Genomic DNA, 26,359 nt, shown 5'->3' with positions numbered 1-26,359 from the left:
TCGTCGGTTGAACTATTGCAACTAAAGACACCAGACGAAAAAGCAAACTTTATTTTTCGTATGTTATTTTAACTAACTCTCAGCAAGTTCTGAATTGTTTAGAATCCCCACTCGAAGTGAATATTTATCATTATAAAAAAAAACACAAAAATTGCTCAATCAAATTTTATGGCAATACAGCATTTTATAGCACAAATCAACCCGAACCCACTACGGTGCCGCCGTCATCTGACACAAACGGTTTGTTGGCGATCGCACGCACACATGGATACGGGCTGAAAGGAGAACGTCAAAATCCGCTTGACTCAGTCATATACCAATTTCGAACTTTTTACGCGACTGCTAAAATTTTACGGAAAATAAATCATAAAAAATTCTACTTGATCGCGGTTCAAAATTTGCGTCCCGTTACAGAGCAGACGTCGCGTGTGTTGTTCCGGTGTTGATAGTGCAGTAAATCTTGCCCTTTTCAAGCCAGCCGGAAGTGGTGCAGAAAGGATGGCCTCGAAGTTTAAAATGTGAAAGTTTTTTTTCCTTCGATTTTTCTTTTGAAGAAAATAAATAAATCCCTTTTTCGAGTGTGAACGTTCCCGGGGGGAAGACGAAGACGGAGCCTCCCCTTTGGAAAGCTATTCGCCAGCAAGCGTGTAATATTTGGAGCCATTGCCAGTGCCAAGCAACCGAATCGCAGGTTTCGTTTTTTTTTTGCGGGAGGTTCTTGAGACCTTGAAAACAAGCGCAGCATTTTGTAAGATGTCGGTGGTACGGACCAAAGTTCTCGGCTTGGTGGACGTAATAATGCGCGTTCCCAGCTTGTTTATCATAGATGAAATACTCAAAATCGGCATGGGACTGCCAAATTCGGCATCGCTGTCGTCCGGTTCGGCTGCCAACGTAGCGTCGTCGGAATCATTGGTCAATCTGACGGCAAATGCTACCGCCAAAGTGGCCGCATCGATTGCTGCCGATGTACTGGGCGGTACGCCCGAGATAGGCCCGGACCACAGCACACTGAAGGACGACATCGAGTTCTACAAGATTGTGTCGCTGACGACGCTCAAATTTTTGCTGTGCTTCTTCGGTAAGTTACTGGCCTCTCCTATCCTAGTGGATAACAACATTATTATCGGCCGATTTATTATGGTTTTGCCAAGTTGTTCGTGCGCACATCTGATCGTTCGGTTTAGAACTGGTTGTGCCGTTTGCAAAAAAAAATACAGTTCTTGGGTAATCTCATGCAGTTGCTTCGAGGGGGCCTCTGACGGCAAAAACCTTGACGTAGTTGGTCGGATAGTCTCGGTCAGTAGTTATTTGCGTCTGTATGGTTCGTTTGGTTCGATGCTCCCGCATCGACCACCGCATGGATTTGCCTTGTTGAGATTGTTGGGGTGGTAAAGTAGATTGTGTGAATTATGTGTTTTTGAGAGAATGGTTCATCGTTATTGCAGGTCTTAATTATCAGTTTTCATTTTATTTAACAAAATTTTAGATTAATTTATTTCTATACTATCGTTTGTGACATTGGAAAAGAGATTACGTTGACTATATTTCAGGTCAAACTACGATCAAATTTTTGGATGCATATTTGTAATTTCCCACACTCTAAGCCAAATTTGCTTTGGAAAAAATAATATTAGCACGCTAGAATCCCATCTATAAATAATGCGCTAGTTCCAGCCAAATTCCGTGTCGATGAAAATCAAAAAGTCAAACTAACCAGTGATAATCATTGAACAAGCTTAACGTGCAAAATCATTGAACGTCTAAATCGCAGCAGACTGCTTTGTTCAAAACCGAGAAAATTAGCACATAAATATTCATTCACCTACTTGACGGGAGCCTACTTCGATAGAAGAAAAAAAAACACATCTGTCTAATCTCTAATGCGGTTATCTAAGAATTAAATTACTAGAGGCAAATGTACCGTACCGTACCTGTTTCCAAGTTGCCACGAAGTGTGTACTTGTCATTTTTGCATCGTTTCAAAAGACGGATGTTGATGTTCGGATAATGTTTAAAAAGTAGCAACAGATTTGTCAGAAAGTGTGTGTCGCGGAACTGTCAGCAAAATTAGCGCCCGGAGCAAATTAAAATACGCCGCCGACCTTGTTGGTTTAGTGAGCAAAAAAAAGGCTCAACTCCATCTCTGGAAGGATCGAACTGTCGAGCAAAACAGAAAAAAAACGTCCCACGGATTGGTCAACCGATTAATAAATAAATCGAACTAACTTATTTTTTCGCTCTATTTAGGATCGATTTTTTAAATCAATAACACTTATGAAATGTCAAGTTTCGATTCCACAAAAGCAACTCAAAAAGTTTAGGTAATGCCGTAACCGTCGAAATACGAAAAATTGCCTTTTAACTGTGAGTTTGTCAATGCGAGAAAATGAAAACAATACAAAACCGTAGCCTACTTATCAAAAGCGGCTTTTGTTACAACGGTGTAAGTCAACAAATAGATGCTTTGCTTGGACCCAAACTCCAAGCAAGCGAAGTCTCAGTCGGTGGAACCCACGAAAAGCGGTATAATTTTATGATGATTCATCGATTCGCGGTGTTTTCTCTGCTTGGCTAAACAATGACTTGTAAGGTTTGGGATTGAACCTTGAGTCGGTCGTGTAATCTATCGTCGTTTCTTCGTCTGTTTTATCAAGTTATGTGGAGCGTGTTTGTGTTCTGCCGGGGCTGTTTTTTCTCTCTCTGAGTGTGTATTCGTAGAGATTATAGAAGTAACCGAAATGCACCGGTTTATGGCGTTTAATCAACTTACTAATAGATTGATAATTCCGAAACACTTCCAACGGTTAGTCGATAAGCGACGCAGAAGCGAATGTTTTGATTTGTGCAGGCTCATGCTGTTTAAGCATTTCTGCTAACTACAAGCGCACAGTGGTACAAAACTAGTTTCCTGCTGGTCATGGTAATTTTTTCAGTAACTTTGCTGGAGAAACCAATTTTATGTAGAATCTCCGTAGTTTCTTCTGGACATGGTTCTATGATTGTTAGGAAAACTCGCAAGTCCCACCACTCAATAATAATTAAGTTATATCTAGATCTGTATTCTGGTCCTGAATACTGGATCTGGTTATCGAACAAGCTTACTGGATCAGAATACTGAATCTGAACCTGGATTCTGGACTGAGAATCTTATCCGGATATGGATGAACTTGAAGCAGAATTTAGTACTTGGATTCGGAACATGGATCGGGATTCTAGAGCTGGATCGAGTTTGTGAACCAGAACCTGAATTCGAAACATGGGCTTGGATTTGGATCTTGCAACTTTTGACAAAGTTTCTGAAACTAACCTATGAATCTAGGCTGAGGATGTGAGTTCTGTGCCTGGAATCTTGACCAGTATTTTGCCATTGGACTGTGAATTTTGATTGGATTCTGGATCTGAGTTCACTAGGATTCCTCAATTCTATACTTGAACCTGACTTATTGACATAGATTCTAAACCTAGACGAAGACTCTGAACACCAGGGCCCGACAAGTTTTCTGGATCTGAAACACTGAATCTGGAAATGGATTTTTAACCAAAATTCTGACAGAAAAATACTGAACCTGGAGCAGAAATCTGCACTTGGATTCTGTGCATGGATTCGGATTCTAGACCTGAACCTAATTTGAACTACTGACGTAGATTTTGAGTCTAAATCTAGAGCAGGATTCTGGACCTGGATTCAGGATTCTAAATAAGATTTGACAGACATCCTGGACACGCACCAGAATCGTGAGTCTGGAACTTGATCATGATTTTGGATTTTCTATCTGAGTTTTGTACCTGCATTCTGGATAGAGGTTCTGACTTTGTATCTGTGCTCTGACCCTGAACCAAATCTCTCTGCTTGGATTCAGAACCTGGATCTGAATGGAGTAACTTGACCTAACTTCTGAGTATAAATTTGAAATCTGATTGCAGAATCTAAATTCTGAACCTTCGATTCTGGACCGTAATTCTTAGTCTGGATTCTGGAACGAGATGCTGAACCTCAGCTCTTGACCTATAGATATGAATTCTTAACTTAGACCCAGATTCTAGACCAAAATTCTTGACAGAGTTTTTACCTGAACTTGGATTCTGGAAAATAATTCTCAACCTGGACTTTGACTTTGGTTCTGGGCCGGAATTCTGATCCCGGATCTGGATTCAGGCCAAGAACTCCTGACAGAGTTTTGGAACCTGAAACTAGATCCTGGACCTTGACTCTCGCCTAAATTCTGGACCTAGTTTCAGAACATGGACCTGGATTACTGGGGCTGAATTTTGGGACAGGAATTCATAGAATTCCATAACCTGAATTCTGAACATCACCTGGACTTCAGTTTTGGACATGAATTCTTATCCCAGACCTAGTCCTGGATCTAAATTCCTGAAGAAATTTTGGATTTGAATCTAAGTTCTGATCCGGGAAGCAGAATTCTGGACATTGAATCTGGATTTGAATAAGATTTTGGACTCGAATACTTAAAATACTGATCTGTAAAATACATCTGAATCATGAATGTGGACCTGGATTCTAATTCTGAACCTGTAAATAGCCGCGGGTATTTAGCGAACGCCAGGCAATACAATTACCCAACAGTAGAATTGCACTCGACAGGACTCTTTTCAAATATTCTCGTCAATACAAGTTCATATTCAAAAAGGAGGGGCTAACGAGAATATATGATATAAAATACAACCAACAAATTGTTGTAGAATGACTTGTTTCATTGTTTCAACCTTTATCTCTGTTTAGCCAGAAGTCACACGGAGCTAAATCAGGCGCATACGGTGGTTGCGGAACGATATTGGTGAAATTTTCGGCGAAAAAATCACGAACTATGCGACGGTGTATTATCGTGGTGCAAAAACCAAAAGATGTCGGCCCACAATTCCGAAGAAAAATTCAGGAAGCTATTTTTGTTACGAAAATAATCAACGGCGATATTGATTAGGAATCTATGCAGTAAATCCTTCGGAATTGAACACTTGCTAAGTTTAATCTTCTTATTCTGAGACCAGTAGAATCGTACTATTAGCCATGCAATGATTCGCTGTACGCTAAAAATCGGCTGCGAAGTCGGTCGAAACAGAAAAAAGGCGGGTGGGTAATGTCAGAGACATAACTGGATGTCGTGAATACGAAAACAACTGACATGTTCCTTAACACTTCCGAATATCAATTGTATGAATTATGTACGCATTCCCCTTTTTCACATTTTTCGCAAAAACAAAGAACGCTTCACTTGATCTCGATTACTGTGAATTTCACACAGCGAAAAGTGCACAAATCTAAGCAAACTGTTCTTGATTTGCAGTAAACTGAGGATATTTCCCTACGATTTGCAAACAACAAATCCTAATAGTTCTTTAGAAAACTTTTAGAGCCATTAGAACAGCTGATATTGTGCAATGCTCTCCACCGTTGTTTTTTCCCAATGCTAATGACTGGCAGCTGTGACGTAATCGCTCTTGTCGAAAGCGTGCAGACGACACAAAACACATCTGCTCGCAGTGGCGATTGAATCCAAACTGATTGAATTTTTGTTAAGAGATTTCCTTTTATGTGATTTCGTTTGTAGCTTTTTCACTAATGGGCGGTCCTAACGGCTATAAAAATAGCCGCATACAGAATTTTATTGTCGATTATTTCATTTCGGATTTGCATAATTTATTGAAAGAAACTATCAATATGCTGTAGGCATTCGTTTCTAGCATTCACAAGGACCAAATTGAGGAACTCACTGTGATATTCACCACTTTTCGGAACATTTTTCCCGGACGATTTGTTGTACAGCAGCAGATATTTTGTTCTCTTCCTTAGAACGCGTTCTGATTGGCTGGTGTTGACATGGAGCAAATGAGACAGGTTTTTCAATAGTGTACTATTGAAATACTTCATTGCTTTTGCTATACACGTTTAAATTGAAAAATTTCGATTCTATTGGTAGTTAGATTATATAAATCCTTTCACAGATCACTGAGCTATGAGCTTTAAAAATACGAGAAAGGCAAACGCGCCTTATGAATTATCCTCTTTGATACTCGTTTATACCAAACATTTCAGAAAAGTTTAATTTTGAATTATTTGAGACTATGTCTCAAAACTGAAAATTTTATCATAAAATTGTGATCATATTTCCATGTCGGCATGTCGCAAGTATTATGTTGATTCATTAGATACAACGATAGATATTCACGATCAGAAACTTATCACTCTCTCAGAGGGTAAATTTTGAAAAGGCACCCCATAGTAAAGTAAGTCGTATTCACGACAAAATGGGTTGTATAGAGGTACAGTAAAGTAAATTCCGCATAATTCTTTAGGAGTATTATTATGGTTTTAAGAAGAACCGAATAGAAGTCTGGAATAGAGAACTGGACCCTGAGTTCAAGACCTAAATTTAGATCCAATAACAGACTCAGAATCCAGTTTCAGTCGCTGCTGGTTCTCGCCTTGATGGCGAGCAAGCGAATGAGAGATGCGACCTGAGCGTTTGAGGTTTTTAACCACGCAGAAGGTGCATTCTCTCTCGCTGCTGGTTAATAGTTTAACTCCCGCTGCTGCTGCTGGCTGGTCCTCTCGCCTCGATGGCCAGCAAGCGAATGAGAGATGCGACCTGAGCGTTTGAGGTTTTTATTAACCACGCAGAAGGTGCATTCTCTCTCGCTGCTGGTGGAAAGTTTAACTCCCGCTGCTGCTGCTGGCTGGTCCTCGCGCCTCGATGGTCAGCAAGCGAATGAGAGATGCGACCTGAGCGTTTGAGGATTTTAACCACGCAGAAGGTGCATTCTCTCTCGCTGCTGGTTAACTCTCGCTGCTGCTGCTGGCTGGTCTTCGCGCCTCGATGGTCAGCAAGCGAATGAGAGATGCGACCTGAGCGTTTGAGGTTTTTATTAACCACGCAGAAGGTGCATTCTCTCTCGCTGCTGGTGGAAAGTTTAACTCTCGCTGCTGCTGCTGGCTGGTCCTCGCGCCTCGATGGTCAGCAAGCGAATGAGAGATGCGACCTGAGCGTTTGAGGATTTTAACCACGCAGAAGGTGCATTCTCTCTCGCTGCTGGTTAACTCTCGCTGCTGCTGCTGGCTGGTCTTCGCGCCTCGATGGTCAGCAAGCGAATGAGAGATGCGACCTGAGCGTTTGAGGTTTTTATTAACCACGCAGAAGGTGCATTCTCTCTCGCTGCTGGTGGAAAGTTTAACTCCCGCTGCTGCTGCTGGCTGGTCCTCGCGCCTCGATGGCCAGCAAGCGATTGATTGATTGCGACCTGAGCGTTTGAGGTTTTTATTAACCACGCAGAAGGTGCATTCTCTCTCGCTGCTGGTGGAAAGTTTAACTCCCGCTGCTGCTGCTGGCTGGTCCTCGCGCCTCGATGGCCAGCAAGCGAATGAGAGATGCGACCTGAGCGTTTGAGGATTTTAACCACGAAGAAGGTGCATTCTCTCTCGCTGCTGGTTAACTCTCGCTGCTGCTGCTCGCTGGTCCTCGCGCCTCGATGGTCAGCAAGCGAATGAGAGATGCGACCTGAGCGTTTGAGGTTTTTATTAACCACGCAGAAGGTGCATTCTCTCTCGCTGCTGGTGGAAAGTTTAACTCCCGCTGCTGCTGCTGGCTGGTCCTCGCGCCTCGATGGCCAGCAAGCGAATGAGAGATGCGACCTGAGCGTTTGAGGATTTTAACCACGCAGAAGGTGCATTCTCTCTCGCTGCTGGTTAACTCTCGTTGCTGCTGCTGGCTGGTCCTCGCGCCTCGATGGTCAGCAAGCGAATGAGAGATGCGACCTGAGCGTTTGAGGTTTTTATTAACCACGCAGAAGATGCATTCACTCTCGCTGCTGGTTAACTCTCGCTGCTGCTGCTGGTTAAGGTCCTCTCGCCTCGATGGCCAGCAAGCGAATGAGAGATGCGACCTGAGCGTTTGAGGTTTTTATTAACCACGCAGAAGGTGCATTCTCTCTCGCTGCTGGTTAACTCTCGCTGCTGCTGCTGGTTAAGGTCCTCTCGCCTCGATGGCCAGCAAGCGAATGAGAGATGCGACCTGAGCGTTTGAGGTTTTTATTAACCACGCAGAAGATGCATTCACTCTCGCTGCTGGTTAACTCTCGCTGCTGCTGCTGGTTAAGGTCCTCTCGCCTCGATGGCCAGCAAGCGAATGAGAGATGCGACCTGAGCGTTTGAGGTTTTTATTAACCACGCAGAAGGTGCATTCTCTCTCGCTGCTGGTTAACTCTCGCTGCTGCTGCTGGTTAAGGTCCTCTCGCCTCGATGGCCAGCAAGCGAATGAGAGATGCGACCTGAGCGTTTGAGGTTTTTATTAACCACGCAGAAGGTGCATTCTCTCTCGCTGCTGGTGGAAAGTTTAACTCCCGCTGCTGCTGCTGGCTGGTCCTCGCGCCTCGATGGCCAGCAAGCGAATGAGAGATGCGACCTGAGCGTTTGAGGTTTTTATTAACCACGCAGAAGGTGCATTCTCTCTCGCTGCTGGTTGATGATTCCACTCCCACGACGTCTGCTTCCATCGAACGCACAAGAAGAAATGATCGATTTTCGACCACGGTTCCCCTTTTATACGCATTCAGTTGAAGATATGTGCCTGACTATCTCAAAATCGTCGTCCTTGCGCGAAAAACCCAAGCGAAAGTAAAAAGTTTTCCGCGTTGTTTTCAAATTTTAAGAAAACTTAATTTTTGAGTTGTTTGTGGTTATCGCACACTGTTCAAAATATTATCCTGAATTCCTGATCATATTTTTGATGAAATGGTGAAAGAATTATGTTGCTACCATTAATACAAGTCGAGATATTCGCGATTAAGTTCTGCCCATTCTTCCATATGGCTAATTTTGAAAAGGCGCCCCATAGTAAAGTAAGTCGTATTCACGACAAAAAAGCCAAATTCCACTAAAAGGAATGTATTGCCAAGACTTTGCTTTGCTTTCTTAGTTTAAAACATCAACGCTAAGTGAAGCGTTTCAGTGTTTGTTTTGGGATAACTGCTCAGAAATTTTAGAAGTGCACTTTATTTTAAAAAGAATCTTCAAGTTTCACAACATACGAAACCATTCGCATCCTCTCATTCTGCTACTAACATAAAATCACCCAGTCGCCGCCGTTCTTGTGACCAAATGTCATCATAGAAACACAGGAAAGGTATTGAGATAGAAACTTGTAAGCACTTAGTTATATCACCTTTTGACGACCCAATAATCTAGTGATTTTTGACTTTTCAAAAATCGCCTACCTGCTTAGTTTTAATCTGTGTTGAGTATTTTATTCGGTAATAGACGGTAAAGCCGACTAGGGTGCGAACAACCTTAGTGAGGATCGGGTAACCAACCGCGGTGGGAGCTATGGTCGTATGCTGACAGAGAAGGAAGGAAAAAGAGTGTCTGTTGCCACATGTTAGGGGCAGCTCAAAATAGCGTCTGACCCGGATCGGACGACTGAAGATAAATCGCTGTGTCCGGTCAGCTATGAAAAAAGGTGGCAGCCCCATCACGAGACTGGGTAACGCAGCCGAAATAAAATAAATAAACACAAAGAAAACCGTAAAAGAAAAAAGCGGTTTCTCAACTGGCTAAGAATAATACTACGGTCCACCTGTACCGGTGGTATAAGTCCACCAAACAGGTAAGCCGTGTGGCATCCTGCGGCTTCCTGTTCCATGTCGTAAAAGGCCACAAAAATAGGAACTCCTAAGTCAAGGTGTATTTCCGTGCCGAGGACTGAATGGCTGCAGGAGATTAAACCATGCAGTCGTGAACGGAATATCTTGGAACCTAGTCGATGATGGTTTGTTAAGGAAACTTAATAACCTTGGATCTCCGACTTATGGTTTTGCCGACGATTATCATATATTGATGACCGGTACAAGCATTACCACTCTCTTTGATTTAATGCAGCAAGCCCTGCGATCTGTTCAACAATAGTCTTGTCAGATTGGATTATCTGTAAATCCAGGCAAAACATCAATGGTGCTTTCCACTCGTCGTAATCACAGGAGCTCGTCCGTTACAGTTCTTCGATTCGGAGGTGACTGGTTGATCAAGTTAAATACGTCGGGGTTGTTCTTGATTCAAATCTGAATTGGTCTGCTCACATTGACTTCAGGAGCTTGCATGGTTTTCGGCCAATACAGACGAGCTTTTGGAAAATCATGGGGACTCAAACCCAGATACATTCATTGGATCTACACTACTATCGTTAGACCAATTTTAGCATACGGATGTCTTGTATGGTGGCAGAAAGGAGAAATTGCGACAGTTCAGTCAAAGCTAAATCATCTCCAAAGGTTGGTCCTAATGGCGATGACAGGAGCATTCACGACAACTCCTACTGCTGCTCTAGAGGCGCTACTGTGCATTAAACCACTACACGTGTTCCTAAAACAACGTTCCGGGTTGACGGTTCAATATCTAGTGCACTGGTCTTACAAACCAGTTGTCGTATGTTCGAGTCCCGACCTGAATCGGCTGCGAAGTCTGTTGAAACAGAAGGTCAAATTCCACTACAGGAATGTAATACCAAGGCTTTGCTTTTGTGTTTCTAAAACAAGAAGCATTATCTTGTGCATACCGTCTTAAGGTTACAGGGCTTTAGAACAGTAACCCTATAGACTATGCTACCAGCCACCCTCGCTTGTGGTCTCAAATGGTTACCTGGGATGAGTATTTACTCGCTCCTAGTGACCTAACTCTCACATGCAGTTTTCCTTTCAAAACATTCAATGTGAGCTATCCTCTTCATGAGGAATGGTTGTCTGGTTGTCTGGAACGACAACTTGATGAACACATAGTTTGTTATACGGACGGTTCTTTGTTGAATGGTCGTGCTGGTGCTGGTATCTACTATCGTGAAATGAGGCTAGAACAGTCTAATTCACTTGGTAGATACTGTACTGTGTTCCAAGCAGAAATCTACGCGATTCTGTGTGGAGTACAATCGGCACTTCAGCAGAGAATCTGTGGTAAACGAATTTATTTTTGTTCCGACAGTCAGGCAGCCTTAAAAGCACTCAGTTCGAATGATTCACGGTCGAATCTAGTGATCGCATGTCGAACTCAAATTGAAGACCTTAGCATCTCAAATGCTGTTTACTTCTTATGGGTACCCGGCTACTGGAAATGAATGGGCTGATGAGTTGGCTAGAGCTGGTGCAACGAATGATTTCGTTGGTCCGGATCTAGCTTTACCACTTTCAACTAGTTGTTGACGATTGCATATATCTTGGAACACTAGTGACATGCGAAAATGATATGATCCGCGAGGTAAACAGGTGCGTTGCAGCTAATAGGGCTTTCTACGGAGTCCGTAACCTACTGAAATCCCGTAGCTTGCAGACACGCACAAAACTTGGCATGGTCGTTGAAAGAAGCAGATATTCGAGTATTCGGTGTTTTTGGAAAGAAAAATCCTGCACTAAATACTCGCGGGTAAAAAAGAGAATGGAGAATGGCACAGACGCATAAATCACGAGCCTGTACCAAGTATACAAACATGCGGACATTGGAAGGCTTATAAAACACGGTAGACAACAGTGAGCTGGACATGTAGCAAGAATGACGAAAAAGAATGGGTGCCTAGGAGATGCTCAGCAGAGAACCTGGGAACCGGCTATATTGGTTCCGAAAGTACTGGAAACTGTGATCAGAAACTTCTAAAACGGAACTAAAGAATTATTTAGTAATATTGATGAAACTAAGAGTAATATGAGAGTCTGTCTCGGTCTGTTTTTTTCTCATTTGGACATGAATTTGATCCACTGTGCAATAGAAGGGATCGAATTATTGAATTACCGTTAATTTATTACCTTGAAAAATTTGTCAAAAAAACATACTAATTATTATTTTTCGCCTACCGCCAGGTTGCCTCAGTGCGGCATGCGTCTTCATGCTCTGGACACGCCACCTAGTCATCGTGTACATGTACATCATCTCGGTCGGGCTGATCTTTCTGTCCTACTGGAGCAATGTGTCGGCCCTGTCGGTCATTTCGGACGGGCCGAGCCTGCTGGAGGACATTCTTTCGCTAAACATGGAGCGGCTGTTGGATCCGGGGGGTGTCGCTCTGTCCATACTGCCTCACCTGCTGGCCCAGTGGCTGATGGGAGTGATCTTCGCCTACATCCACCTGGGTCCAAAGTAAGTTAGCTACCGCGAAGGCATTCGGGAATTTTTCACGTTGCTTTTTTTCTGTCTCTATTTTTCCCCTTCAGATACAAACTTACCCAGAAAGCGCTGCCATTCAGCTTCCTGATGCCATTGTTCCTGGCGATGCTGCCCCTGCCGACGGTAGTGTTGAAACATTCCCCCGCATTTGCCGCCATCCTGCCACTGGCACTGTCCAAAATAGCACTCTGGAGTTCCTCGTTTGATGTGGTCAAGACGATTCTCAGCGGTTACCAGCACGCCCGGAATTTCGCCAGCAATTTTGGCATCTCGGCACTGATCGAGAACGAATGGCAACGGTTGAATGTGCCGTGTGTGCTGAGGGCCTTCTGGACCATTCGGCTGACGGAGCAGTTGATCAGTTTGCTGATGAATTCGGACGTTCCGCTACGATTCGCTGCCACTGTCCAGAGTCTGCTGGTCAGTGGCTGCGAAACACTGACGGCCGTTCTCGGCATGACCAGCATAATTTCCCTCATCTGTCACTACATCGGGAAGGCATTCCAGTTGTTTCTGCTGTCGGAAGATTATGACGAGGATAAATCCATCGGTACCGTGTCCGCCATTCTGTTCTACATCTTGGCCCTCCAGACCGGACTGACTTCGCTTACTCCCGACAAACGGTTCATTCGGTTGTGTCGGAATCTGTGTCTGCTGATAACCGCACTGCTACACTTTCTGCATAACATCGTAGCACCGATTCTGATGTCACTTAGTGCTGCTAGGAATCCATCGAGGTAAGTACCGGCCGGGGTGTGCATCCCTTCATTTCATTTATTTCAATTCTGATTGCAGAAAACGTCACGCACGCGCCCTGATGGTGTGCGCCTTTTTGCTACTCACTCCACTCGTACTGTTGAGCATCCTGTGGACTCGTCACTCACCATCGACCTGGCTTCTAGCGGTGACAGCATTCTCGGTCGAAGTGATAGTTAAAGTACCCAAACGATCAATCACAAACAGTTGAACGAAAGTAATAACCCAATTTTATTTGCCTCTTTCAGGTATTAGTCAGCTTAGCAACGTACACCCTCTTCCTGTTGGATGCTAGAAGGCAAACCTTCTGGGAGAAGCTTGATGATTATGTGTACTACATCCGAGCTTTTGGAAATTCGATAGAATTCTGCTTTGGAATTTTCCTATTTTTCAACGGTGCCTGGATCCTCATATTCGAATCAGGTAAGTGCTTCGCTCCGATCGATCGAAACTGAACTCGAGTACCCCCGGAGTAATGAAACTAATTCCCCTCACGTTTGTGTGTTGTCCTTTGCTTTGTTTGCTAATTACACTGCCTTCTGTCCTTTATGTCTATGTCGTACTGAACTGACGTTACTTTAATAGTAGTAGTAGGTTGAAAAGTTTTCTTTTTCAAGTTTTTTTTCTTTTGATTTCCTAAACCTTGCCACACACTCTTTCTCTCTTTCCTTGTTTTTTTTTGCGACAATTCTGTTGCTTTCCTAAAAAACCATTTGCGACTGAACTCGATTGAACTACGGTGCCACATGACAACTACTACTACTTAGCTACCATTCCTGTAGGCGGTGCGATCCGGGCGCTGATGATGTGCATCCACGCGTACTTCAACATCTGGTGCGAGGCCCGTGCCGGCTGGGGTGTGTTCATGAAACGCCGGACGGCGGTACACAAGATCAGTTCGCTGCCGGAGGCCACACCGTTGCAGCTGACGTCGTTCGACGATGTGTGCGCGATCTGTTACCAGGTGAGTGTTCAAACCTATTCATTCTCGGAAATTAGCGGAATGTCCGCTCTTCTCTTCCTAAAGTTGAGTAAAAGCGTATTTGTTAGTTTGATAAAATCATGTTAACGTGAGCACAGTCTCCACTAGGTTATTTTTATCTTCGGGTTTTCTCATACACTAAATTTCAAATGTCATTACCCAGCATATGATGGGAAAAATATGGTCGATTATTGAGGTTGGACAAAAAACCAAGACTCAATGATGAACGAGCAACGTGGAGTACGTATTGGTGAGATCTATGCGCATCCGTTCCGGAGTCAGCGCTAATAACGGAAGAACAGTGACTCTTAGAGATGGTTTGAAGGATAAAACAACACCATCAGTTCGCTTTCACATCTCATCCTAGTCAGTCGATAAAACAAAACCCCTTACGTTCGGGACGGAAAAAAATCAAGTACAGTATTGTGTAGTGAACAATAGAACGACCTCGAAATGAGTGAACCAAACGAACAAAAGCTACCGCTACTTCAGGCAGTGCAAAACTCGACCTTCGATAGGAGAACTTGAAGGTTTGCTTAAGTAGCAAATGCATCTTGACATTAAACGTGTACATTTACTTAAATACAACAAGACAAATAATGTTGTTTACACCTAGTTTTATAAAGAGTTGGATACAATTCAATTCGCAAAAGACAATAACAATGTGCACTATGTGGAGCACGAAAACATGTACAATATTCCAGTATATATGGAAGATATAGAAGTGCGTTTGCATGGTCTACCCTCAAGCAGAGATGGCATTTCACCAGAGTGATACACGCTGGCGTCAGATTCTTGTCCACACCGAGGATGCAAAAAAACGAAGCATCGCAATGTCGAATAGACAGCATTTGAGTTTGTGCTTGTGGTTAAAGCAGCTGGCGCGAGTGAAACACATTCTCTTCGCATGAATCGCTCACACGCGCTCTCGTCTAAATACACCCAAGTGACCACTGGCGCGTGATGGTGAGCGAACACTTCTGTGAACTTCAATTAATATAGAGTAGATCTGGCCTTGCTATGAAACATTTGCAAGGAAAACCGAAAATTTTACGATAAATTGTTTTATTTTGCTGATTTTGCGTATCCACGCTTCTTCTACGCAAACCATACAGCAGAGTGCTCACCGGCGTGTACACCTGCGTGAGAGTATCTGCATCCACCTCAGAGAATTTATTAGCTGATGCTCTAGCACTTCGGTGCGATTCAGTGGAAGAGGTAAAAGGAAATAAACAAACGCACTCATGATGCGTGCACCCTTTATACAACAGTGGTGTATATATGTAAAAGAGAAGAGCTCTCGTTGAAGTTGTCAGTACGAGGGGAGAAATTTCGCTTGCTCTTCGTCACACAGAGGAGATGGACATGACTGCCCTCAAGCATCTGTGATTCTTATATTTGCAAAACTATGTTCCAATACGGAGAGATTCTCTCTATCGAAAAAGAAAAGTGGAAGATATTTTCCCCGGTATTCTAAATGGCGTACGCTTAAAGAGGGCTATACCTTCTTACGTGACCTTCGGTCAGGATACAAGAATCCCGTGCAAATCACTTGTTACCTATGACAATTCAGATGGCCACATGTCAATATTGCCAAAAAGCTGTTCTCTGCGGTAAGCAATGTGATGAACTGGACAAGAAGACAACTACACCAAAGGACAACGGTGCTTTCTTCACACCAACCCCAGCACATCTGTGACAGCCTCCAACAACAATTAAGCATCCCCCTCAACGAAACCATCAGTATTCCCTGTAGAACAAAGTACACCAGCTGCAGTTAACAACTTATCTCAAATCGAGCGTTTGAGTTTTAATATTGGCTTCGATGCCGTGTTGCGCAGAGCGAGGATTGAAACATAAGTCTGTACAGATTGATATTGTGACAAGTAACTTTGAGATGATGATGGAAACATACATCAGACTGAATGCCGAAACTAGCCGGATCGGAATGGCTGTAAATGCGTCGAGAATAAAAGAGGCTGTAAACAGAAAACACTAACCTTCCACCACGGACTTTACTAAATGGCAACGATATCGAGAAGGTTGGCGAGTACAGGTATTGAAGCTGACTAGTGATCGTCGACAGATGCGTATTTCAGCAGGAAATCAAGCGTATATTGGACTCGAAAAAAGTACGACATCACACGAAATTTACCTCCTACAGAACTCTCATTAGCCCGTTTGTTCTCTATGATCATAAGACGTGGACTATAATGACCGAGAATCATCACGCCTATAGTGTTTTCGAATCATTTATGACGAAGTGTACTTGGAAGACTGAGTGTGGACACGGCGTATGAACTGCGAACTGCAACAGACAACCGCTATGCGTTGAGCATGCCATTAGAATGTCGTACGATGACACATCGAAAATCGGTTCTTGAATCTAATCCGGTAGGCATAAGAAAAAGAGGAGTTCAGCAACGAAGTTGAGGTTGATTCACGAAGTATCCGTACCTTGAGCGGCTGCCGAAGAGCGGCCATAAACCGAGCCGCATAGAAATGCGATTGGACAGAGAAATTATTCGGGATATAATGAAAATATTAAGGAATAGAATATGTATATCGTAAAGTACGGTGTTACGGTAGCTATCGTGTAGTTTTCGTGGTACAAAAGCTGCACATTTGTCCGAGGAATTTTTTCCTTCTAGGAAATATCTTATTTTCTAAGGACTTCGCCCCTTTGATAAAATCGAGCTCGAAGAATACCAATGCGAACTTCTAAAAGGATGGTCTACGGTAGACCAGATGTTCATCTGGTGTTAGTTGAGGACTCCTCACCTGTTCTTTGATTCCGGATTAAGCATATAATTAAGTAAAATGCCAAAATCTCTGGCAAAGCAGGCTGAATATGGCTTCTTTAGGAAGCTGATTTGACACTTGATCAAGGATGTGTGACCAGACAACCGAGGCATATTCGAGCGTAGAGCGAACTAAAGCGCAATGCAATGTTATCAATAGGACACCATGGTCCTTCACAGACGATGTAAGTTCCAGAACAATTTTTGAAATATTATAATCGAAAATGATTACAGGCTGTTTGCGACTAATAGAGTTGACGGAGCATTTGGAGGCGTTCAAAACCATTCTGTTGATATTACACCAGTTAGATTGAATAGATTGAGATTGACACTCGATCGATAAAAGAGATCGGTGCGATAAAGTGAAAATATAAACGGTCCAAGGTGACTTCTTTGAGGAACTCCAGAGATAAGAGCGAATGGTCAGATTGTACAGTCTCCTGTTTTCACTATTATTTCGCGACCAGGAGTAAAGCCAATCCAGAAATGACCCGTTAAATCCTAGTCTGTTTAACTTTGAGATTGTAACGTGATGATCAATCTTGTCGAACGCAGCGGAGAAATCGGTGTAGATAGAATCTACTTGTAGTCGTGATTGTAACGAACGTATGATAAAGGAAGTATAGGATACTAAATTTTTAGACGTCGAACGATTCAGCATGAAGCCATGTTGAGTCTCATACATATAATTAGAGCAATTATGTGTTATAAAATCCAGAACTATAATTTTAAACAGCTTAGACACGACGCACAAAGTTGCGGTAGTTGGATACTGTACACTCGTTTCCTTTTTCATCAACTGGAAATACACATAATTCTTCCATATTTCAGGAAAAGTTCCGGAACGTAAAGAGCAGTTGAATATAATGGATAGAGGAACCAATAGACTGTTAGAGCAATTTTTTATAACCATAGATGGAATTCCATCGGGTGAATAGATTTGCGATGGATTGTTTTAGATACAAATTGTTCTATAGCATATGACACAATTCCCGTCCATAATAGAGCAGCAGAATTACTGTCATTATCAGAAAGTAAATAGTTCCAATTCAGGCTCAGAAAAAAATGATTTATAGCGGTGAAATTTCCCTTCTTGAAATCGTAATAGATTTCGTCGGCGACTGCTTCAAAAACAACTGGATCACTATCAAAAATACTGATTATAAGGGGAGGGCGGTGGTAACAAGCTTTTACTAGCGAAAACGTTCAGATTTTTTAGTTCTCAGTGTGCTCGAAAGAAATTCCTGCGCTCGATACTCGACAGGAAAATGAAAAATATATATATCAATAATATATCAAAACATTTTAAATCACCGAACAAAGGGCAACAGATTTCACGCGTCTTGATGTTGCTGAAACAATTTTAAAACTATTTTGAAACAGTTTTAAGACAATTTTGAAAACAATTTCAAATCTATTCTAAAACAGTTTTAAGGCATTTTTGAAACAGTTTCAAAACACTTTTGAACTCATTTTGAAAGAATTTCCAAAGCATTTTAAAACAATTTTAAGACAATTTTGAAAACATTTTGAAACAATTTCTGAACCATTTTGAAACCTGTTTTAAGACAATTTTGAAACAATTTCAAAACAAAACAAACAGTTTTAAGACAATTTTGAAACAATCTTAAAATCAATTTGAAACAGCCTTTTTGAAACAGTTTTGAAACCGTTTTGAAACAATTTAAAAACCATTCTGAAACAGACAATTTTGATACTATTTCAAGTAATTTAGAAGCCATTTTCAAACATTTTCGAAAGCTCTCTGAAGCAACTTTTAGACGTTTTTGGAACTATTTTGAATTGATTCTAAGGCTATTATGAATCTATTTGAGGAAACAATATCGCGGCTATTTTTGGAGCAATTTTGAAACAGGAACAATTGACTGCAGGGAGGTCGCTCCTCCGAACAATGCACATATGTCTAGGTTAACTCGTTTTGTATGACTTATCGTATGCTGAATTTGATGCTTCGGTTACATCCGAACGAACGGCAGCGAGGTTAGACAGCAAAAAATTTCCCATTTGATGTACCGAAGTATGTTTTAAAACGAATGTATGTAAATAATAGATTTACCGCAAAAAATCAATAATTGGTTATATTGGTTGATTTGGGCAGCCGGCTTATTATTTTTTATCAAACAAATAAGTATTTTCCTAGTATCCTATTCAATATACCGATCTATGTTATCTTCGTTAATCACATCTTCGCATTAGTTGATTTTTATCATTCAATTCATAATCAAGACAAGCAATAACATGGTAAAAAATATTGTCCAAAAATGAGGAGAAAATTAAAAAAAAAACCTTTCTGTTGAATGACTAGATAATTTAGTAATCAAAAGTGAAAATATGCTGAATTTAAACGTGGTTGAGGGACGGGTATAGCGTGATGGGTAAGTCGATACCTTTCATGCAGCCCGCCTGGTTCGATTCCCAACCCCGCACATAGGGTCAAAATGTTTTTCTGTTCCGAAGAGGCAAATGACTTTAAGGTTAAAGCCTCTATAATCGAAACAAAAAAAAACGTGGTCGTGCAAACCCCGATGATGCCCCACGCTGTAGTCATCCAAATGAGGCTATGGTTCTGAAAATAGTCTCAAAAGTGCATTCCATCGTTATGTAGGATCGGGAAGTGAATTGTCAGGACTGATGTCGAAGGAACTGATATCGTATTGATACCAAAAGGACTTGTGTTCACAATTTTGCATGAGCACTTGAACACGAACAAAAAATTATGCATTCATCACATTCCCCAGGATAACGGAGGAAGTCTACCGACGACAATTGATGCGTTTGAGCCGAGCATTGTAAGAAAAACGTCCACAATGCACCGTCCACACGAGAATGTAATTTTACAACATAACAATGTTCGCCTACATGTTGTAAAACCGGCAAAACCATACTCAGAAACGTTCAAATGGGAAGTTTCGCACCATCCGTTATATAGCCCAGACATTGCTCTTTCTGATTACTATTTGTTCCGGTCGATGCCGCATGACCTTACTGACTAGCACTACTCCAATTATGATGAAATCAAGAAAAATAAAGATCGATGTGGTCAAAGCGTCGGGTCGATTTTTTATAAAAAAGGCTATCCGTAAATTGTCAGAAAGATGGCAAAAAAGTAATAGACAATTTGTAATAATTTTTTTGTCAATAAAGTTTAAAAAAATTTCGAAAAAATAATAAACGGCACGAATAACCCTAATAGATGCCGCGAAACCCATAGGCGAGTAGTCGTCCTTCCGTTAGTTAGGTGAACCATGAACGATGGACGATGATTGCGGGAGCCGCGGATAATACTGGTGGGGATGGTCTTAATTTCAGAGCACAATTTACTAAGATCTTTTAGCTAATCAGTGGTGATCTCTATTCTTATGTGCAAGACTAGAGAAACTTGAATTGAAGCCGTGCAAATCTTAATAAGCTATCGTATTCGCATTCCACTTGATTTCAGGAAATGACCTCGGCGAAAATCACTCGCTGCAAACACTACTTCCACGGGGTTTGCCTCCGGAAGTGGCTCTACGTGCAAGATCGTTGTCCCCTGTGCCACGAAATTATCATGAACCCGAACGGGAAAAATGGCGACGGCAGTGAGGACGACGGAACGGAAACCGGTAACGAAGAGGTAAGGCTTGTTGTTCGGGGACAATATTTGTCGGGACTAATTTCATGTTTTTTTTTTCGTTTCTTTTTATAGGGGGTAATTCCTGCACAACAATTGAACGCACACCGAGACTCGTCCTCTGCCAGCAGTGGAACGTCAACACGTGTGAATGGTAGCAGCAGCGGCGGCAGCAGCAGCAGTAGTAGCACCATAACCGATGGGATCAGCACCAGTAGTCGGAACCACCACCACCCGCTAACGGTCAGTGGATTCCACATTCCAAATCCGTCGGTGGCTAGCACTACTATCACTTCTTCTACTTCTGTTCCTTCCTGCATCACGTCGGAATCGTCCTCGTCGGCATCATCCTCATCGTCCGGTTCAGCATCGGTGACGGCTTCGTTCGATTCGGCAGCTGCCACGGCGTCAGTATTGTCGGACATCCTTCGACATCAGCAATTGCAGCAACCGTCGCATCAAGTGCGATCCTCCGTCGAACGGGATTTTCTCGATGAACTGGAGTGAAGGAGGAAAAGGGAGGTTCACGGTCGGTCCACCGTACGTACGAGACAGAGAGAGAGAGAGAGAGAGAGAGAAAGATTTAGTGAATGATTGGTGCTGACTAGTTTTTATGTTGCGCTGTTTTCTCATACATCGGCGTAAAGCGAGCAAATGAGCGATCGGATCGGATCGGACGGGGAATTCTATCCTATGTGAATATTGAATGTCTGCTTGGACGGGACAGTTTTCCTGTTTTTTTTGTTTTTAGTTTAAATTGTATTTTCCCCCCATTTTCAGTTAGTGAATTATTGCGAACAGGGTGAACAATGGTATAAGGGTTAAATTAAATTTGTTATGAAACAACGAACTCGTAACAAACTGGGTGACCGTCTGAAGCATAGCGGTCTAGCAGCTACAAAATAAATAATAGGTTTTGATTGCCCGAAAACGGCACGAGATGATTGAAGGCGGATGGTGGAAACAGTACGCAAAAAAAAGACAGTTTAACCTTCAGTGCTCTAATTTCAAATTACGAAACAGTCACCAAGACTTCAAGCTTCTCCGGTATTTTTTTAGCATTTACAACGATTCTATGAAATAAACTGGTTTGATCCAACCTACAAATCACGACGTTTGTGCATGTTGGGAAAGATGCTATGTCGGTACAATTCGGCACGGCTCATTGAAATTTATAAACCGGATCCTTCGATTTCTAACTACAATCAAACCATCATAATCCACACCTCCTGTCGTTTCGTCGGTAACGCAAATGACGCTCCCTAGCACAGAATGCTGTACTGCAAGTGATACTTATAACCTACTATCAAATTCATATGTTGTTCTCAAAGTCCTCCGGAACCTCCTCGGAGGACTTTGTGTTGTTCTTTATTTTGTTTTAATCCTGTAGCCGATAAGAATTAGAAGGCAATTATTCGTGGGTGGGCTAGCTTAAAAACTGTGTAACTTAGAAGTTAATTCCAGTCGAACGAAGGAAGCAAAACCGGAACAATCATACCGGTTTTTTTGTCCCGTCGTTATGTTTTTTTTTATTCGTTCGACTAACAAATACCACAAATACTAGTTGCAATCCTGGAGAAATAAAAAAAAACAAAATCATTTACGTGCGTGTACATAGCAAACAAAGAAACAAACAAAAGCTATCAACTTCATTGAAGAGGTTGTAATCACATTGAAAATGTGAGGAAATGCCCGTTTACGGAGTAATAATAGACTAAGTTCGTATTAAAAAGCAGACGCCAAACGACGATGCTCATTGACTAAAACGTTCCGATAATGGTCCCCGGGGGGATTTTTTTCAAGGGCGCAATTTTTCTAAGCCTGACGATTGTTTTCACTTTGACGAAGAAAAAAAAGCGAAACCACTAAACCGTGCATCGTACTTCGGAGTGTGAAAAAGAAGGCTGCACAACAAATATCTTAGAATGTCTTCTTTCTTCGATCACATTAATTTTATCGCATTGTCTGCAGGTTATTCAGTTGCCCTCGGTTGGTTGCGCCCTCTCGGTGCGATGCGTTTACTTTGCTACACACTCACACAATCGGTCTCGGGCATCTCGTTTCTTCGGGGTCGTAGGGTGGAACCGCGTAATGAGCAACCGTTTTGTAGGAGAGAATGCATGTGAGTATGTGATGATTTGAATAAAATTGGTGTTTCTACTTCTATTTTTCCACTTTTCGCTCGCCAATTTGTTGCAACAATGTGCTATGTGCTTACCGTTGCGAATCTTTGTGGACAAAAATACAAGATTGGTTGAGAGTATTACAAAATTACTGCTCATAATCATCAAATCAGCTTGGTAAGCCCCCGAATTTATACTTATACATTATACACTGATAGAAATCGACACGTTTTAATTCACCTAGTGCAGTGGTTCCCAAACTTTTCTGATCGAATGCCCATTTTGAATATATTATTAAGAGCAAGGCAAGCACGATAAAAGTCAATCGAGACACGACGAAATATAACATACAATTGCCCAACCGACGAATTTAAGAGAGATCGCCTGGAAGGGCAATGTGCAATAAATTTTTGTGTGCGAAATTCTACCACAGGGATCGACTAAAAAATTAACAACACCGGCCGTGAACAGTCAGATTGAATACCAGGTTCCTTTGCTACCCGGGAAGTCTTCTGAGTTGTGTATCATCACATCCACAGTAGTTCAGTTGGCAGAACGATTCGATTTGTAATTGTCTCTGAGAGCTTGTAACGTCAGTTTTTGGATTTCTTTTTTTTTATTCTGGCAATTTCTGTCTGTCTTTTCGTTGGGTAATAGAGAAAAATTATGCCTTAGGTGTGTTGACTTGTGGAGTATGTAAGTAATTTTTCGAGTCATTTATGGTTTTGGTTCTACTTGTGTAAGAGACATAAACGAAAACATTTGAAATCAAACAGTTTATTAGCGACCCACAAGGTTGTTAGTACTTGATTCTATGATAGTTAGAAAACTCGCAAGTCCTCTCACTCGATAGTAACTAAGCGATATTTAGATCTTTTAATGCGATATTCACCTAACCAGACCATTTTTGTAGAAACAGAAAATGAAAATTATAGAATGATAGTAAATGGTAAAAGACCTTTATCACTACTTTCCGACATACCAGAGACTTGGGCGATTCGCATTGTTCAGATGCCTAAGCCCGACTCCTCTGGTAGAAGGTAAAAGTTAAGTTACTAAAAGATTTCTGCTTACCTAAATGACTCTCTGTCACGTCTCTCATTTTCCGTTCTATATATTCACATCCTTGCTCTCTCTTGAGTACTATCATTCTATAATTTTCATTTTCTGTTTCTACAAAAATGGTCTCTGGTTAGGTGAATATCGCATAAAAAGAAAAAAGAAATATTGACTTAGTCGTCAAAAAGAAAAAAGTAAAAAAGATATTTAGATCTGTATACTGGTCCTGAACACTGCACTGAAATGAAAATCTTATTTATATTCATTAGATTTGTCATATGAATCATATGCCGAATATAATTCATAGAAATTATATAGAAACTTATAATCTTTATTTAATGTGGACGTCAAATCTAAATGGACGTTATCATAATGAAAGTTATAAAAATATCCCATATAATTTATATGGAAATCCGATGAAAGTCGTGAATCGTACTGCTTGAAGCTGAAGGAATAGTTGTGTCCTCGATATTCGTCAACTGCTCCAGACCATTTTTTTTCAGGAAGTTTCGCATCTCAATGTAATTTTATATCGCTGAAAAAACAGCTCATCCAACTTCGTTCAAGGATATGTGTTAACGGACCATGAAATATATATCCGGTACGTTTCATTACTCTATCTGTCTAGTAAGATTCATTTTTTTTTTATTTTCAGTCTCGGGATCTCACTTCTCTTTCGCAAATATCATGAGGTGCTCCCTTACCGAACGGAATACTAGTATAGCTTGAATCCTCAAAGAAAAGTAGTAGTTTGCAATTATCTACTATTCGTATGACCTCCATTGAAAGTTTTATATATATTATAAAAGTTACTTGTTGTTACTAGTTATTATACTAAACTAGTCATATGGTATATATGAACCTATCTAAATAAATTCGAAGTGAATATAATATGCGCTTCATAAATTGTTACAATGTATGTTGTGCGGATATCTAGTAATGGTTATAAGACGCGCCAATAAATGTGACTCAGACTGGGAATTTCATTCGTTATATGGAAATCCTGTAAAAATAATGTTGAGAAGAGTTTTATGTTTCATAAGATTATCTCATATATTTGACATGATGTTGAACACATCTTGTAACTATTATTGGAAATGCTAATAGTGCAAAATCATTAGAATATCATATAATGTGAAAAAGAAAACTTAGCTCAGTGTGGATCTGGCTATCGAACAAGGTTTCTGGATCAGAATACTGAATGGATTCTGGACTGGGTTTCATTATCCGGATATGAACGTAAGTTCTGTGCCTGGATTCTTGATCAGTATTTTGCCCTTGGACTGTGAATTTTGACTGGATTCTGGATCTGAGTTCACTATTCACATTCCTCAATTCTAAACTTGAACCTGACTTTTTGACATAGATTCTAAACCTAGGCCAGGATTCTGAACCTCAGGGCCCGACAAGTTTTCTGGATCTGAAACACTGAATCTGGAAATGGATTTTGAACCAACATGCTGACAGAAAAAATCTGAACCTGAAGCAGAAATCTGCACTAGGATTCAGAGCATGGATTCGGATTCTAAATCTGAACCTAGTTTCTTGACTTGAACTACTGACATAGATTTTGAGTCTAAATCTAGAGCAGGATTCTAAACCTGGATTCAGGATTCTAAACCAGATTTTTTACTTTGATAATTTGACATGCACCAAAATCGTGCAGGATTCTTGGTGTCAGTAGGAGCCATAGTACTAGCCATGCAATGATTCTGTACACTAAGAATCGGCTGCGAAGTCTGTTGAAACAGAAAGGCCAAATTCCACAAAAGGAATGTAATGTCAAGACTTTGTTTAGAATCGTGCACCTGGAACTTGATCCTGAGTTTAGATTCTAAACCTGAACCTGTATTCAGGAACAGAACTCTGGACTTGGATTCTAGGTCGAATTTTTGTAGCCTGATTAAGGGCTTTAAGTCTGGATCTGAGTTCTGTACCTGTACCTAAGATTCTGACCTTGGATCTGTATTCTGACTCAGAACCAGTATTCTCTGCTTCGATTCAGAACCTGGACCTGAATGGAGTAACTTGACCTAACCTCTGAATATAAATTTGAGATCCGAGTGCAGAATCTGAATTCTGAATTTAAATTCGGGACTTCGATTCTGGACCAGAGTTCTTAGTCTGGATCTGGATTCTGGAACGAGATGCTGGACCTCAACTAAAAAATGAATGGAAATGAATTCTGAACTTGGACCCGAATTCTGGACCAAAATTCTTGACGCAGTTTTTCCCCGGAGCCTGGATTCTGGAAAATAATTCTCAATCTGGACTTGGACTTTGGTTCTGGGCCAGAATCCTGATCCCGGATCTGGATACAGGATGGGAACTTGATACTAGATCCTGAACCTTGACTCTTCACCTGAATTCTGGACCTAGTTTCAGAACATGAGCCTGGATTCCTGACCGAAAATTGGGATCCGAATTCTCTGCCTGAATTTTGGATCTGGGTTCTAAACTCTTTCTGTGACCTGAATTCTGAACATGGATCTGGACTTCAGTTTTGGACATGAACTCTTATCCCATGCCAAGATTCTGGATCTGAATTCCTGAAGAAAACCTAAATTCTAATCCGGAAAGCAGGATTGTAGACCTTAGTTCTGGATTTGAACAAGATTTTGGACTCAAAACATTTTTTCATTCTATAATATAATATAATTTTAAGGCACACTGCTTAAGCTCTAAGATGCCAAGGGTAGATTGAAACATTTAAACTTTTTTCACTCATTCTTTTTTGACCAATTTTCGGCCATAACACCACTTAAGGTCTGAGGCCAGTGTGATTTCGAGGGCTATTTTCACGCTTCAAATCTGGTTTTCTCAGTAACGGTGACGAATATAAAAAAACCA

General features: G+C 41.5%; 1 protein-coding gene across 2 annotated transcripts; it reads left to right on the top strand.

Annotated features, from left to right (window-relative positions):
* The first annotated feature begins 268 nt into the window (after positions 1-268).
* Positions 269-22,071, top strand: LOC131434272 (protein TRC8 homolog). Of its 2 annotated transcripts, none has more exons than XM_058600939.1 (8): positions 269-1,081; positions 11,854-12,130; positions 12,205-12,894; positions 12,953-13,094; positions 13,162-13,336; positions 13,681-13,877; positions 20,157-20,330; positions 20,403-22,071. In XM_058600939.1, exons 1-8 carry the CDS (start codon positions 754-756, stop codon positions 20,832-20,834), a joined length of 2,415 nt encoding a protein of 804 aa, XP_058456922.1. In that variant the 5' UTR covers positions 269-753; the 3' UTR covers positions 20,835-22,071. The 2 variants fall into 2 exon arrangements, with proteins under 2 accessions (XP_058456922.1, XP_058456926.1); XM_058600943.1 differs by having other exon boundaries at positions 270-1,081; positions 13,696-13,877.
* Positions 22,072-26,359: the final 4,288 nt, after the last annotated feature.

The sequence above is a fragment of the Malaya genurostris genome, chromosome 1, assembly GCF_030247185.1.
Source record: "Malaya genurostris strain Urasoe2022 chromosome 1, Malgen_1.1, whole genome shotgun sequence".
Classification (NCBI taxonomy): Eukaryota; Metazoa; Arthropoda; class Insecta; order Diptera; family Culicidae; genus Malaya; species Malaya genurostris.
The sequence above is the reverse complement of the archived record's forward strand: the minus strand, read 5'-3'. Positions and strand labels throughout refer to the sequence as shown.